The following is a 15838-nucleotide window of genomic DNA, read 5'->3' on the forward strand; positions in this document are numbered from 1 at the left end:
AGAAGTTGATAAAAACTGGCAAAGGATGGGAGGAATGCAGTGGGACAGACTGTAGTTGATTTTTATTCTTTGGTCCATCCGTTTACCCAAATTTGGTAACAACAGAGGCTCTTGATCCTTGCAGAATATATGAGATTCCTATTGTTGCTGTAACTATCACAAACTAAGTTACTGAAAGCAACACAAATACTTAATCATCTCACAGTTCTGGAGATCAGAGCCTAAGAAGTGTCTCCATTGGTTACAAACTAACGATGGGCTGAACTGCCTTCCTTTCTAGAGGCTCTAGGGGAAAGTCCATTTTCTTGCTTTCTAGCTTCTCGAGGTGCTCGAATTGCCTGCCTTGTGACCCCCCTTCCATTTTTAAAGCCCTAAGTGACCAGCTGAGTATTTCTCGATTGCATTGCTGACATTCTGTCTTTTCTGCCTCCCTCTTCCACTTACTGAGGACTCTTGTGATTACATTCAGCTCACCCAGATTATCTAGGATAATCTCCCTATTTTAAGGTCAGTTGATTAGCAACCTTAATTCAATCTGGTATTTATTCCCCCCCTTGTCATGTAGCTTGATAAATTCACAGGTTCCAGGCATTAGGACATAAGCAGCTTAGGGAGGGGACATTGTTTTGTCTACCACACAACAATATGATATTTTTTATGATACAACAAAGACGATGTGAACTTAGAGCTCCAGGGGTCACACGTGGAACCTGAAAATAAAGCCACAGAAGGCAGAACAGAGAGATGAAGGGAATCTGAGTTCTGCTGATGCCGTTGTTTGAAACTCTGGATCCAATAAACACTACCCCTGGGTTTTTAGTTATGTAAGCCAATAACATCCTTCTTTCTTTTCCTAAAATAGTTTGAATTGGATTTTCTGTCACTTGAAATTAAGCTTCGTGACTGATATGGGGCAGGAAAGAAAGGAAGAGCTTATTGTGATTTTATTGGATCAATCCTGAGTGACTAGACGAGGAGCAAAGCTATGATACACGAAGAAGGATGGGAAGAGATAAACTAAGGAGGAGATAAGAGTTGACTTTAGGCATCCGAAGTTAGGCTTTGTAACTGAATATCCGTTGTACAACAAGGACTCTGATATACACATTTGAAATTCAGAGAAGTGGGGATGACACATAGACTTTGGAGTCACCAGTCTTTCTCCTCTTATCTTTAATGTAGATGTTTTATCTATGGTGTTCTTTGCTAGGTCCTTGGACTCCTATACTGCTGTCTTTAGCAGAAGAGAGCATAAAGTTGCCATGTTCTTGTCTTCAGGAAACTTTCAAAGAATTTTATTTTAAGGGTTAGCTCAGAATAATACTGGAATAGGAGGCATTGCCATTGGCCATAGTTGTTGGTAAGACGTTGCAGTAGGATAAAAATTACGCATGCTGGGCTTCCCTGGTGGTGCAGTGGTTCAGAGTCTGCCTGCCGATGCAGGGGACGCGGGTTCGTGCCCCGGTCCAGGAAGATCCCACATGCTGCGGAGCGGCTGGGCCCGTGAGCCATGGCCGCTGAGCCTGCACGTCCGGAGCCTGTGCTCCGCAATGGGAGAGGCCACAACAGTGGGAGGCCCGCGTACCGGAAAAAAAAAAAAAAATTACTCATGCTTGTAGTCTCAAAAGAGAAAATGAACTTTCATTATTAAATATACCATGCCCCCCCAACCACATAAGTGCCCCATCAAAACATCACAACCTATAAGAAGGAAGAGCAAGATGTAGTCTCCCAAATGTTGCAAAACAAACGGGGAATGTAAAAAAAAATTATGGTTAGCTTCCTACAGTTCTGTCCCAAATCCCTAAGCCCTCCCTCTCTGTTTCACTCAGAAGAGATTCTTTTAAAACAGAGAAAATAAGCATTTTTGAGTTTCTTACATAAAGACATGAATTGAAAGTTTCTTATCTTTCACTCAGGTTCTTATATCTCCAAGAAAATATGCAGACTTAACCTTTTCAATAATTGAGTCTTAACATACATGTGTCTTTCTCACACTTGTGTGTGTGTGTGCGTGTGCGTGTTTGTGTATACTTGGCACTTTATCTTTGACCAAATACCTAGATTCCATGGAGCTGGATACCATAAAATCACAGAAGGTCAGGAAAGATGAATAAGCCGGCACTAGTAATAGGCAGGTAGATCTTAGTTTCAACAGAAACACATGAAGGAAAATTATTGGTAAGAGAGGAGGTCTTGACCCGTATGTTGACTAATACAAATCTTCAAAAACTTCCAGCAGTGTATGAATTTGAATTCATCAATGGTAGTGGAATAGAGAAGGCAGGGACACAGAAGACTCTGGGTGCTCGCGGAACACAACATATGGAAAAGCACTACACAAATTCTGTAAAGAAATAACTGCATAGATACATTAATCAATATGACTCACTACTATAGACTATCTACCAGTGACAAGATGGCTTGGTCTCTTTAATGGCACAGCAGTTTATAGTGCATATTAGAAGAACAGTAAATATGAAAACAATGATAGACAATATCAGAGTTTATAAATGCTATAGATCAGTTAATGAAAGGCTAACATACTCAGAGGGACAATTAGCCATGCAAGTTTCCAACCTGAATGGGCTATTCACTTTAAAAGTGTCATTTTGTAATTTAAAAAATTTAAGCAGAAAATCTGTACTAATTAATAAAAGAGGTACTATATTAATTAATGTTACCATATTAATTAACCCTTTCAGACAATGGTTATTTCATAGTTTCTTCAGGCCATTAAATGGCACCCTAAGATCACCAAAAGTGAATAATGCATCTCCAAAGATTCATATTGTAGAAAAATAGGTAATACCCACTTAGCAAAATAATATGGAAGAGAGGGCATTGTCTGAAAGTCAAGTCAGCTGAGCTTCATTTCTAAATATGGTAATTGGATATATACATATATATGTTAAGTTTCATTACTGGGATCTTTCATTTTTGTTAGAATTAGCTACCCTACTCTCTCTCTCTTTTTTTTTTTTTTTTTGCGATACGCGGGCCTCTCACTGTTGTGGCCGCTCCCATTGCGGAGCACAGGCTCCGGACGTGCAGGCTCAGTGGCCATGGCTCACGGGCCTAGCCGCTCCGCGGCATGTGGGATCTTCCCAGACCGGGGCACGAAACTGTGTCCCCTGCATCGGCAGGCCGACTCTCAACCACTGTGCCACCAGGGAAGCCCGGCTACACTACTCTCTTTTTAAAAGAATCTTGGGGCTTCCCTGGTGGCGCAGTGGTTTAGAATCTGCCTGCCAATGCAGGGTACACGGGTTCGAGCCCTGGTCGGGGAAGATCCCACATGCCGTGGAGCAACCGGGCCCGTGAGCCACAACTACTGAGCCTGCGCTTCTGGAGCCTGTGCTCCGCAACAAGGGAGGCCACGATATTGAGTAGGCCCGCGCACCGCGAGGAAGAGTGGTCCCCGCTTGCCGCAACTAGAGAAAGCCCTCGCACAGAAACGAAGACCCAACACAGCCAAAAATAAATAAATAAATTTATTTTTTTTGAAAAAAGAATCTTGATCTTCCAACTGCTTGGAATGTCTTTTTCCAGATTGCTATGATGATGAATGAATGCTTAGGAAGTCATACCACCAGTTAATACTAAGACAGTCTGATTTTGAGTCTAGCAAATGTAGAATTTTGATAGTAGCCTTTTATCTCTTTAAAGTGTATTTGAAATTTCTATATTCATAAATAATAGCAACAGAAATTATAATTATACCTAATGTATTAAATGCAAAGCTATCATCTTCTGATGAAATTTTACAGATGAATAAATTGAGGTTCAGTGGTCTAGTTAACATATCCAAGTTCATGTGCTTGGCAAGCAGCAGATCCAGATTCTAATAACCTGTGTGTACGATGAATGACTTTTTTCACATTTGTAGGAAGGTTTGGGAGGTGCAAGTGAAGATGGGGAACATGCACTGTGGGCTGTGTAGTGGGGGAGTGGAGTATTGGGTTTAAATACGGACTTTGCCCTCTTCAGTGTATGGTCTTGGGCAAATTGCATAAACTCTTTGAGCCTTGGTTTTCCATCTGTGAAATGGGGCTAATAATCTCTATTCTGATCAAATTACTGTGTGCTTAAATGAGATGTTTTATTTACATTTTAGTTTTGGTTTGTTGCTGTCATTTTGGTTGATAGAGTTTTAAAACAATGGTAGAAGAATTTGTTCTGCATTAAAAAACGTGTGTCTTATATAAACAATATTTACAGGTAAATTTTTTTCTTAATGTACAGTCAACAAGAATTTTTAAGTTATTTTATTGTAATGACAAGGCTCTCACATGAGTAGTACAAGATAGACTGATGATGGTCTCTTCAGACAATATTAGATAAGATCTTAGTAACTGAATGTGTTTATATTATTGAAATTCTGTGTTTATTATAAAGTATAACCTGATTATATGAGCTCTAGTGTAAACATATTTTTTTTTATGATTTTTTTTAAGAAGATGTTGGTGGGTACGAGTTTATTAATTAATTAATTAATTATTTTTGCTGTGTTGGGTCTTCGTTTCTGTGCGAGGGCTTTCTCTAGTTGTGGCAAGCGGGGGCCACTCTTCATCGCAGAGTGCGGGCCTCTCACTATCGCGACCTCTCTTGTTGCGGAGCACAGGCTCCAGACGCGCAGGCTCAGTAGTTGTGGCTCACGGGCCTAGTTGCTCCGCTGCATGTGGGATCCTCCCAGACCAGGGCTCGAACCCGTGTCCCCTGCATTAGCAGGCAGATTCTCAACCACCGCGCCACCAGGGAAGCCCAGTGTAAACATATTTTTAAGTGAACACATTAAAGATTTTAATGAACTCACTGTTAACAAGGGAACCAGTAAGATTTAAACTTGTTCCAGTATAAACATTTTCATTTTAAAATAACAAACATAGGGGCTTCTCTGGTGGCGCAGCGGTTGGGGGGCCGCCTGCCGATGCAGGGGGCACGGGTTCGTGCCCCGGTCCGGGAGGATACCGCGTGCCGCGGAGCGGCTGGGCCCGTGGGCCATGGCCGCTGGGCCTGCGCGTCTGGAGCCTGTGCTCCGCCGCGGGAGGGGCCGCGGCGGTGGGAGGCCCGTGTACCGCAAATAAATAAATAAATAAAATAACAAACATAATAGAAGAGACAGAAGATGATTTGTATCCAAAACATATCTTTGTTTTCTAAATTGCTTCACTATAGGATGCTTTTAAATGAGAAAAAATAAAGTGAATACTTATTCAGTAAGAGTTATTTAATTAACCTGTATTATTTTGTTTTATCCTCACAATAACCTTAAGAATTAGAAACTATTTTAATACCAGTTTTATAGATTAGGAAGTTTGGTTGTCTGAGGTAACAAGCAATTAAGTGACAGCCAGGTATCAAACTCCAAAGACTGCAATTATCTTCCAACTTTGGTTAAAGCCCAGAGTATGTAAAGGACATATGTTTGGAATAGTAGTGGAGGCTCTTAGTAGGAGAGTATTCAATTCCATTTTAATGAAACTGCATTTAATTTGTTAACACATGAAAGGATCTGGAGGTTTTTATGGTGGTGGAGAAATATGATGGGACATTCATGTTGGCAAGTAATCTATCAATAGAATAGCACTGAAGAAGTGGAAGGGGATGTTGGATGGCCTGTTAGGAGGTATTACAAGAGCTGCATAATACACAATGAAGGAAAGAACCATGGCAGTTTCTACAATTTAGAGCTGGGGAAAGACTTGGGGAATGTTTTAGTAGTAAAATTGTTGGACATGGTAAGGGACTGCATGAAAGCAGGGAAGACAAAAAGCAGGAGAAGTAACTATTTTGACTTTTGAAATTGAGTTTGAAATGCTTAAATACAGCAAGTGGTCAGATACATGGACAGAAGTCCAACATGGAGGTATAGATGTTAGCACCATCTGTACAGAAGGGGTTATCAGAGTCAAGAGTGGGAAGAAATCTTAAGGACACCGTCATTAGATTTGAACTAGCTTGATATGTATGAATGACTGTGAATGGAATTTGCTGTAGAATTAACACCAAACTGCTCTACCAAGAGATAGCAAAAGACCGTGTTATTTAATAATGCTTTATAAAATTTTATTTGGTATTATTCAATCATACAGATTTTGTGGTAAATGTGCATTTCTAAAAGTGCATAATCAAACATTTAATTTTTCTTGATCTTGCATTTGTCATAGAGATATGCCACAGATGATTACATAAAGATTCACTACTTATGGATTCATATTAAAATATGCCACAAAGAAGAGATAAACTAATTTATAGGATGCTATTTGCTGATTATGAAAATAGAGAAATACAAAAATATTATTTGGCAGTAACAGAAAATATTTCTTTTTTATTTAATTACTTTCAAAATTCCACATAAACACTAAAATAAAGAGTTGGTAAAGTGGTATCACACATTTAATATATATTTCCAATACTATATTTTTCATTCTTGAATGATGAAGCACATGACCCACTGCTGTATAATCTGGGTTGTGTTCAAACATTAATTGCTGTAATCATGAAGGTTACTATTAGAAGCAGATAGAACAGATCTGTGCACAGCAAAAGAGTGGCTTTAACCAGAGCTCCGTCCTAACACATCTTACTTTGTTAGGAACATAGTTTAAATATTTAAAGAAGAATGTCATGTTGATTCATTGGTGGCGTTTGGACACCCATCTAAGGAGTGAGTGATGAATAGCACAGTGTGATATGAATGGTTACTAAATACTCTCGCCTTCAGTATCCAGCACCAAAAAGAAGTTATTTCAGCGAAGGGGCCTGAAAAAAAGTTTCCCAAATCCTTGTTGGCTTTCTTTTCCTGCCACAGAAAATTATTATGTGACTTCATTTGAGCTTTATGGAGCTAATTACCTTTGCTTAGAAACAGAGTTAAAATTAAATGTAATTTTTAATTATAAAATGTTGCCTTGGAAACATTTGCTCATAAGTTAAATTGTACTTTGTTCTAAAATACTTATTTCTTTTACAATTAGAAATCAAAGACAGAGCCCAGCATAGGGCAATTTGGAAACTGTAGTATTAATTGCCACAAAACTGCTAATATTTTTCATAATGGACAACTGATGGTGAACATCCAATTAACTGCTACACAGTTATATTTAACAGCTCTCCTCAGAAAAGAATTATTCTATTTTATGACCATTAACTGAATGGTCACTGGCAGTAGACATTTTTAAAATTTAGAAATTTCTTTAGAAATTATCTTTTCTTATTTAGAAATTATATGTTTGTTTGAATTTAGAAAGAGCTGAGCATAATGATCACAATTAAAAAGATCAGCATAAGTAGGTGACCTCAAGGTCCACAGCAACTGTTTCACAAATCACCTTAAGACACAGGATTCACAGCCAAGGGCAAGCCTCTCTTTGGTTCATAAGGTGTTGTCCTGGAAACCATTCTGATGCAGTCGATAATAGGGCAGACGGAGAGACACAGGGTACAGCCTGTACAAGTGTCAGTAATGGTGGGCAGGTGGGTTTCAGGATCAAACTGGATAGCCTGCGAACAGAAATAAAGAGTCTTGCTGTCACTGCCCACAAAGGTCAAGAATGCCCCCATTTTAGCATCAACATTTTTTTCCACTGCAGGAGAGCTGCACTTGGAGACAACTACGCCCAGCACTGTGGTGCAGCTATAGCAACAGTTGAGCTGCCAGGGAGAAGGAAAAAAAAAAAAAAAAATGGACAAAAAAGAAATGCCTTTAAAATTAGAAACACAATGTTTAAAATTCCTTAGAGGTATTTTTCTCTCTTTGTGTGAGGAAAATATTTCATAACATAGTAACTCTCTAGTGTCCTGTGTTCTGAGAAGAACACAGGTCTTGTCAGTCTGACCATGACTGGGCAGGTGTCAGCTACCTGAGGGGGGCAGGGTGCTTCCACACCTTGTCCTTCTCACACTCATGGTTCTCGGCAGTGGAGAAACGTCACTGTCAGATGGGGCAATGAATGCACTTGTTTGGATTTCAAATTATGTGTGTAGTGTTTAGAAGAAGGCAATAGGAAAAAAAATTAGCTTAAGTGCCAGCTTTCAGGTTTGAGGATTTCCAAGCTGATTCTAGGCATTACCCGACCACCAAGGGGAAAAATCACTGAAAGATGGGAGCCTGGACACCTGGCTTCCTGGTCCTGGCCTGACACTCCTCAGCTGGGAGAACCAGGATAAGTCTTCCAGCTCTAAAACTGCTCAGGATTTTGAGAAATTCAATAATTTATTCCATTTTCCCCCCCTCCCTTCTTTCCTTCCTTCCTTTCTTTTAACATGAAGCAATCTATAATGTGCAATGAAAATACCTAGTGTGAAATTTACAATTGAGATTTTTATTTAAAGTCATGATGATTATTTGTTAAAGAGAGAAACATTTGTTTCCAAATGTTATAACATTTGTTATTTGGAAACAATATGCAAGAATTTCCATCTAGGGGAGACTTCAGGGTAGATACGTGGGGGCAGAGGCGACTTGAGGACTTGTCTGGAATCTTGCAGAACAATTTGATGTTTTACTCAGATGGTGCACTAATTTGGAGGAACGAGCTAGGGGGCTGAGCAAAATTATGAGGGTCATTAAGCCCCCGCCTCACTCCAGATACTCCTTGAGGCCAGGTCTGCAAATCTTACATTTTGAAATAATTACTGAATTCTGTTGTGGTTTTTTTTCCTGTGTCATATACAACATGCTATATAATCCAATTCAAAATATTTTTTATGTTTAAAATTTTCCTCCCCCAAATGAGGCTACTTGTAACTATAATTTTTTTCTCTTTTATGCACATAAAAATGGTCTCAGAGTAAATTATGTCAGGCTGCTTAATATTTTTTAAAAATTTCTGATCTTTAAGGAAACAACCATATATCTGAACAAGAACTGTAGTTATGACAAACTATTAGAAAATTTGTCTAAACAAATTGTTGCTATGTTTTGTAAAACAACATCTCAGATGGCTGTTTAAATGAGTAAAAGCTATTTCTCTTCTTTATGTACCCTTTTATAAATAGAAATCCAAGAAACAATTGATGAAAATAAAATAATACTTATGTTTTAGAAATCTTAAACTTTGGGCTTCCCTGGTGGCGCAGTGGTTGAGAGTCCGCCTGCTGATGCAGGGGACATGGGTTCGTGCCCCAGTCTGCGAGGATCCCACATGCCACGGAGTGGCTGGGCCTATGAGCCGTGGCTGCTGAGCCTGCGTGTCAGGAGCCTGTGCTCCGCAACGGGAGAGGCCACAACAGTGAGAGGCCCGCGTACCGCAAAAAAAAAAAAAAAAAAAAAAAGAAATCTTATACTTTGAAAATTTGCAAACATGTAAAACTTTTCAGTTGAAGATTTTGATTTTCTATTTTTTATCCTTTAGAGACATAAGAGTCAAAGGACTTTTAAAATCTTTTTAAATGTATAATTGTGATTTTTTTTCCCCTCATTAATAAGATTATTTTTGCTAAAATTTTACCAAGGCTAGAATTCCAAGGTGGGAGTAATAACCTCTAAGATTTAAGATGTTAGAACCCTGATGCTGTGATTTTAGTGATGAAACTTCCTTACTTATCTCTGATTGGTTAATTAGAGAAAAGAAGAAATGAAAATGAATGTGATATGATTAGCATTTTCAAAGTAACTGTTAGAGACACTTCTCAGATAGAAAAAAAAAGTGATACAAGGGTGAAAACTTGGTATAGAAGTAGTGTTAAATTAAAGAAGAAGAGATTTTTTAAAAATTAAAATTATGTCTGTCATACCTGTATTAGGTGATCAGAAGAATATGTAATATCGTACCACAAGCAAATAGGAACTTTCTCCAAGCTGAATAAGGTAAATGAACTACAATTTTTAACAATAGCCAGTTTATCTAATTTGAAAATTCATTAATCATCTTAAAGGGATTTTATTTTACTTTATTATACTTCTTTATAGCTTGAAATATTTAATGAAAATAATATTATTCTGTAGTTTTTAGCCTGAAGACAGTTGAATGCCCATTTTTTCTTTATTGTTCCATGGCAGACTCTCAGCTGAAGGTTGAGGAACTGGGAAGAATCTCTGGATCATTTCATGTGGTAGGAATACAACTTGTTGACTCTTCCAGCTATAGAGGAATTTCTGGTCCCAACCAGCCCATCTAGTTGGTGGGAAAATGCTTTTTCTTTCTAACTGAAGCTCAATCAATACTGAATGCAAGAGCATTCTCTTTTGGTAGAAGGAAGCAAGTCCTTTCAGGGTCATGGCAATAAATTGTAGCTCTTTTCCCTCTGCATGAGAGCATAATGCTTCCTCATGGGCATAATTGTGTGAATTTCTTTTTTTGTTTGAATTCTTCCTTCCAATTTTATGAGTGATGAAATGATACTAAAACAGTACTGTGCACTGAATGGTGGCATCGTTAGTATGAGTTATGGCTTCCCTTTAAAAAAAAATCACTATGTTATGAGGGTAAGAGGACAGAGAGCTATGTCACTGCTGAGTAGCAATGTTTGGCACGTCTGGTCTGAATCCCACACTTTGTGACAGAAGATGCTTTCTGCTACAAAAGCCAAGAAGAAACATGCCTCACAGCATCCTAATTGCAGCAGGATTCTTACCTGGTAGCCAGAGTCATTACAGGTCATGTAGCATTTGCCACAGCTGATACACATTTCTTCATCAATCACAGCCACAACTTGCTCTACGGTGCTCAGTTCACCAAATGTTCCAAGGTACTGCAGTGCTTTTCCAATCACATCCTGAAAGATAGGCACTGAATTACTTACAGTGTTCATTGTAAAACATTACCATGTGATGATTAGTATCTGTCCAAATTTCCCTGTTTTTATAAAATCCTGCATTATATAACTTAGAAGGTTTTGGATACTGTAGTTCTCACAGATATACTTTTTATAATTATAGCTTACATATTTCTGTCTCCTGAAAGATGGGCTTTCTGTATATATCTAGCGTAGAAACACAAGACCTAACTAATTGCATTCATCAGGTTTTCTACAAATGATCTAAATCAGTGTTTCTGTGGACAGAAGAAATGACACCCTTTTCAGTGGTTGTGGCTTCCTTTTTCTCAATTTTGGACTTTGAATGATCCAAAAGTAATGAAAAGTGACAAAGGGTAATGCACTGATACTAGAAAACTTTAGATTGCTAGGAATGAGGGGAATAAAAATGTGGACACTATGCATTTATAGCACTGCATTTGGAGTCTAGATTTCATTTAGAAGAGTGCTTTGATAGCATGCCCACCTGTCATGTCTTGAAGAGTATATTTCACGATTTAAAAATTCTAATTTATGTTAATTAATTAGGTTAATTTAATAGCTAAATAAGATGCTCTTTTACTATTAAAGAACTAGGATTTTCTTCATTCACCACTGAAGATTTTTCATGCTGTTACACATTGCTTTGTTCTTCATATTAATTGGAAGTGTGCTTAATATGTGAAGCACAGAAGATGTTTCATCAACAATAAGAAACACTTTGTTTCATAAAACAGAAGAATGTAACAATGTTTGTAAAATTAGTATGCTGTCAAGATTTTCTGCTTCTGTTTTTAACTTTTAACAAGACAATCTTTTGTTTGAATTCAAGGTCCGTCTTCAAGGTGGTTTGACTCACATTTAAAGCCACCTTCCTATATTCTCTATGGTATCTTATTTTCTGTTCTTCTTTTTATGACCTTGGTTACCCTTTTTTACTCTATTTTTTCCCGATTTCAGCTCTAAATGACAATATGCTCATGACTTTGAGCTTTTAAACTGAAACAAAGCTTACATAATTATATACCATTTGTGTGTCTCTCAAAAAATAAGGTGATCAAAAACTTACTGTCTTGACTATTTTCTTTTCAGTGTGTTGAAGGTATAATTTCAGTGATACCACAGTCTGTTTGCAGAGGGGGGGCACTTGATGTCCAAATCAATATCTCCATTCTGAATTTCTCTCACAAACTTAAGATCTACTTTTATCAGCTGCATGATAAGCACTGTCATTAGAATTTGGTATGTCAAATTCACCCCTCACCGAATTTTTCATCAGCATCACAAAACTGGATCTTCCTTCTGATTTCCTTAGTCTTACTAACACTGTTAGGATTTCTTCAGTCACTGAGGCTTGAAGTTTCAGAGCTGTATTTCACTTTGACTTCTCCCTACTCCAAGATCTCGTCAGTTGCCAAGTCTTCTGAGCTCTGGATCTGCAATATCTTCTGAATCCTCTTTCCAAGTCTACTATAATCTTTAACCATTACTAATTAATTTCCCATTACTTCTAATGTAGTTATAAGAGCCTACATGTCTCATCCTCTTATTCTCCCTTTCCTTTCTACCTTATGCAGTGTTGTCATCTTCATCTATGCTGTAGAGCACAGCTTAAATGTTCTCACTACCTTACTCAAAAATCTGTTGAATTAAATACAGTTTCACATTTAAGTCTAGCATTTAAGGCTTTCTACCAACTAGTCTTTTTTGGTCTTATTTCTCACTTCCGAACACCATGTGCTTTAGCTACACTGGACACATGCCCTACACTGAACACACTTGTCAGTCAACTCCTCTGGCACCTAATTTTATCTTGAGTCCTCTGTCCAGAATACCCTTCCTTCCCATCTTCACTTTGAAAAATCCTGTCCATCCTTCAAAGACATCGCACATGCCACTACTTCCTGAAAATCTCCTGAATTCTTCCTTCTCCTTTCCTAACCAAATTGAAGATGTGATCTCCTGCTTCTTCATTCTCTTCTTCCTTTGTCTCCTACATCTTTTCCTCCTGTCCTTTTCCCCTCTTCATCCTCTCTCTCTCCCCCTCCTACCAATGCAGTGGCCTAGAGTGTTTTATCTATTATGTGGAACTAATGGTTACAGATTACTTTGAGTTCTTACTATGTATCAGGCCAGTGCCATAATTTTTAAGCATTTTCTCATTTAAATCTCACACATTTTATAGAGGATGAGATTATTGACATTTAAGGTATAAAATTAAATAAATGATGAAGCAGGGATTCACACCAGTGCTGCCTAACTTCAAATTCTATGATCATAAGCACTCTGCTTTACTGGCTCATCAGTTATTTCTCTATTTAGCAAAGTTTACTTCATGTTGTAGGTATTTTCTACATTCAGCTCCTTATTTGCAGCCTCTTAGGAGGCTTTATTCATCTTTGTATCTCATGTTGTGTATCTTGCTCCTCAGATCACTGAAACATAATGGGTACTCAAATATTTGTTAAAATAAATGTATCTTTAGTTTTTCTATATACTAAATATTCAGCAAAATATTAGGCACACAGTTGTATGAGCTAACAGCTACTTTTTGATTTACCGAATACTTTTATTAATATGAGATTCACAAAAAGATTTGAGTACCTCTTTAAATACAAAATAATCATAGTCAACGTATCTGGATATGTTTAATATTTTCTAATATTTTAAGACAGCAAATGCATGAGGTCACTCTATGGCTGTAAAAGACTCTACGTGCTAGAAAATAATTTTTTCAATCTAGTAAACAAATTAGCCAGAACAGCTGTTTCATTGAATTAGATCATGGCTTGACTGCAATCATCAGTAAATATTCAAAAGATGATTAAACAGGAAACTCCTTAGATGGTCATCCAGCTTATAAGGCTTATTCCAAAGAAACAGTGCATATTTCTAAGATATTTTATTGGAGGAAGCAAATTTACATTCTGTGTATATCAAATACGCCTTTTGCTCTATATTGGATATGTTTTCCCAAAATTAACGTTGGGAAGCAGTACAGAATTCTAGAATCACACCTTTGTCAATTAATTATTTGTTTGGGATAATCAAAAGTATTTTTAAAAACTAGATCAGTCAATATTTCTGTTTGATATAAAGTTTGGGATCAAAAGTGAGGAACTAGAGGGCCCCCATCCCATCCCTGCTGCATCATACTTAATGTATTAGGCTTAGTATGACTTTCTTAGTTTTGGTCTATTTTTTTTTACGGGTGATTGAAGTATTTTCAAGTTGTGATTGATATCTGGCGTGTTAACTGTCCTTAGATTTAAGTCTTCTACACATCTGATTAGCATACTATTTACGATACCTGTAAAAAAGTGTCATTCAAAGGCCAGGACCAAGGACAGTGTGCTGTGGGCAATCACTATGATGTCTATCCAAAACAGATCAAAATTATTTGGACATAGCTGTTTAATTACTTTACCATTTCCTTATCTGTACCATTACCAATGTCACAGGTTCTTATCTGTTATATCAAGTTCACTGCTTGCCTAATAAACCTATCAAAATAGGAAATGAGATAATTTGGTTTGTTCTCACAGAATTTATGCTGACACTTGATAATTTCTTCCTTTACTAATGCTCTCAAGTCAAAAGTTTAATGATCCTTAATGAAGCTTTCTGGTCTACTTCTATCTTTTCTTCACTCCCCTTGCCACATCAACCTTTTCCTTTTCTAAAGAACCTAGAGCACCATTTAATTTTTATCAGTGTGATACAGCAATATCATACTAAAATAGTTTCAAAAATACAGCATACAATTTATTTTTGATATTCTATATAATGTCCTCCGAGCTAGGAGACAGGGATGGTGACTGTACAATTAGATAGGGAAGTCTTGAGTTTAAATTCAGTAGAACTCTGATAACAGGACTCAGTGTGAATAAGCTGAGTTGGGAGGGCAGAGACAAAGCATGATTCAGGAAATAAAATAGTAAGTAGATTAGTGGAGAAGGTAAGAGAAACAAGCAAACCAAGAGATGGGGTAGGAGCTAGTGAGGACCTGGGAACTGAAGTGGGTGAGAGAGGGTGGAGTGGAAGGGAGCTTGTTACTGAGACAGATGGGTGAGGTTTGGGTGTAGTCAATATTGGTTCAGTAGAGAGCTGTGGCCCTGATCACTGTATTCTTTTTATGTGGGCTGGCTCAGGCTTTAAAGTAGCAAGTTCTTGCCAGACACTTTGGATTTAAATACATTTAATGAGGCTAAATGTGATATGTTTCTACTTTATCCTTACCTATCTTGGGCTTCACCTCTCGAATATGTTTTCCTTATCCTTTTCAGTTCTAAAAGCATTCTTTATGGGGATGCTACAAAGATAACAGGAGCTGAACAGTTCTAATTGTAAGTTAACAGTATACCATCTGCTCTAAGTAGTGGGTGTATTCTCTTTTTTTTTTTTTTTTTACTTTTAATAGACAAAATACATTTCCATTTTTCCTAATATTTTCTCCAAATTCAGATAATTTGAGGCGTTGGTATTTCTGAAACACTTTAAAATCCTGATGCCACTCTTTTACGATCATCGTTGGTAATGTGATCTCTATTTTCTCATATGACTATTCAATACTGAGTTATCTAAATGCTTCACTCTTTTCCTATTCCTCGTGAAACTCAGAGATTATGTCACCAAATTTCCATTTGACAGCCGCTCATTATTCTTGATCCATGTTCAGGTTAGAGCTCTGACTACAGGATTGTTTTCTATTGTTGTTTCTGAGCTCCCTGAAAGTAGATTTACTAAAGGTGGCATACTTGTACATTTAAGTTTAGACTTCCTTTCTGTGGCCTAACAAACTCTACGATGAAATGGGATGGTTACTTTCCTTCAAGATTCTTTTAGCTGCCATTTTCCCCAAACAGATTTTTATAAGGAACCAGAAATAAGTCAATGCAGTAAGTCTCTCATTGCTTCTCTCTCTTTTGTGAGATTAAATTTCCAACATGGCAATTCAATAGTTTTGCCAATGTTTTGCCTTTAGTGGAGTGGGATTTTCATCTGAAGTCTGTAAAGGCTTACATCGCTGCTCTATCTTGCCTGTCCGTATTAACCATCTAGTTATGGGGTCTCTGATGCAGTCCCCAAAAACATT

The 15838-nt window shown here is 37.6% G+C and overlaps 1 protein-coding gene across 1 annotated transcript in view; it reads right to left on the reverse strand.

The window, feature by feature from the left end:
- Nucleotides 1-6302: 6302 nt before the first annotated feature.
- DPYD (dihydropyrimidine dehydrogenase) overlaps nucleotides 6303-15838 on the reverse strand; it is an 811158-nt gene continuing 801622 nt past the window's right edge. The window contains exons 22-23 of the mRNA XM_027114432.1: nucleotides 10582-10722; nucleotides 6303-7506 (exon numbers count right to left, since the gene is read on the reverse strand). Coding sequence (XP_026970233.1) covers nucleotides 7336-7506; nucleotides 10582-10722 — 312 coding nt within the window. The 3' untranslated portion in view covers nucleotides 6303-7335. The remainder of the gene's footprint in view (nucleotides 7507-10581; nucleotides 10723-15838) is intronic.

The sequence above is a fragment of the Aethalodelphis obliquidens genome, unplaced genomic scaffold (genome assembly GCF_003676395.1).
Source record: "Aethalodelphis obliquidens isolate GAN/ISIS:26980383/991018 unplaced genomic scaffold, ASM367639v1 scaffold13, whole genome shotgun sequence".
Lineage (NCBI taxonomy): Eukaryota > Metazoa > Chordata > Mammalia > Artiodactyla > Delphinidae > Aethalodelphis > Aethalodelphis obliquidens.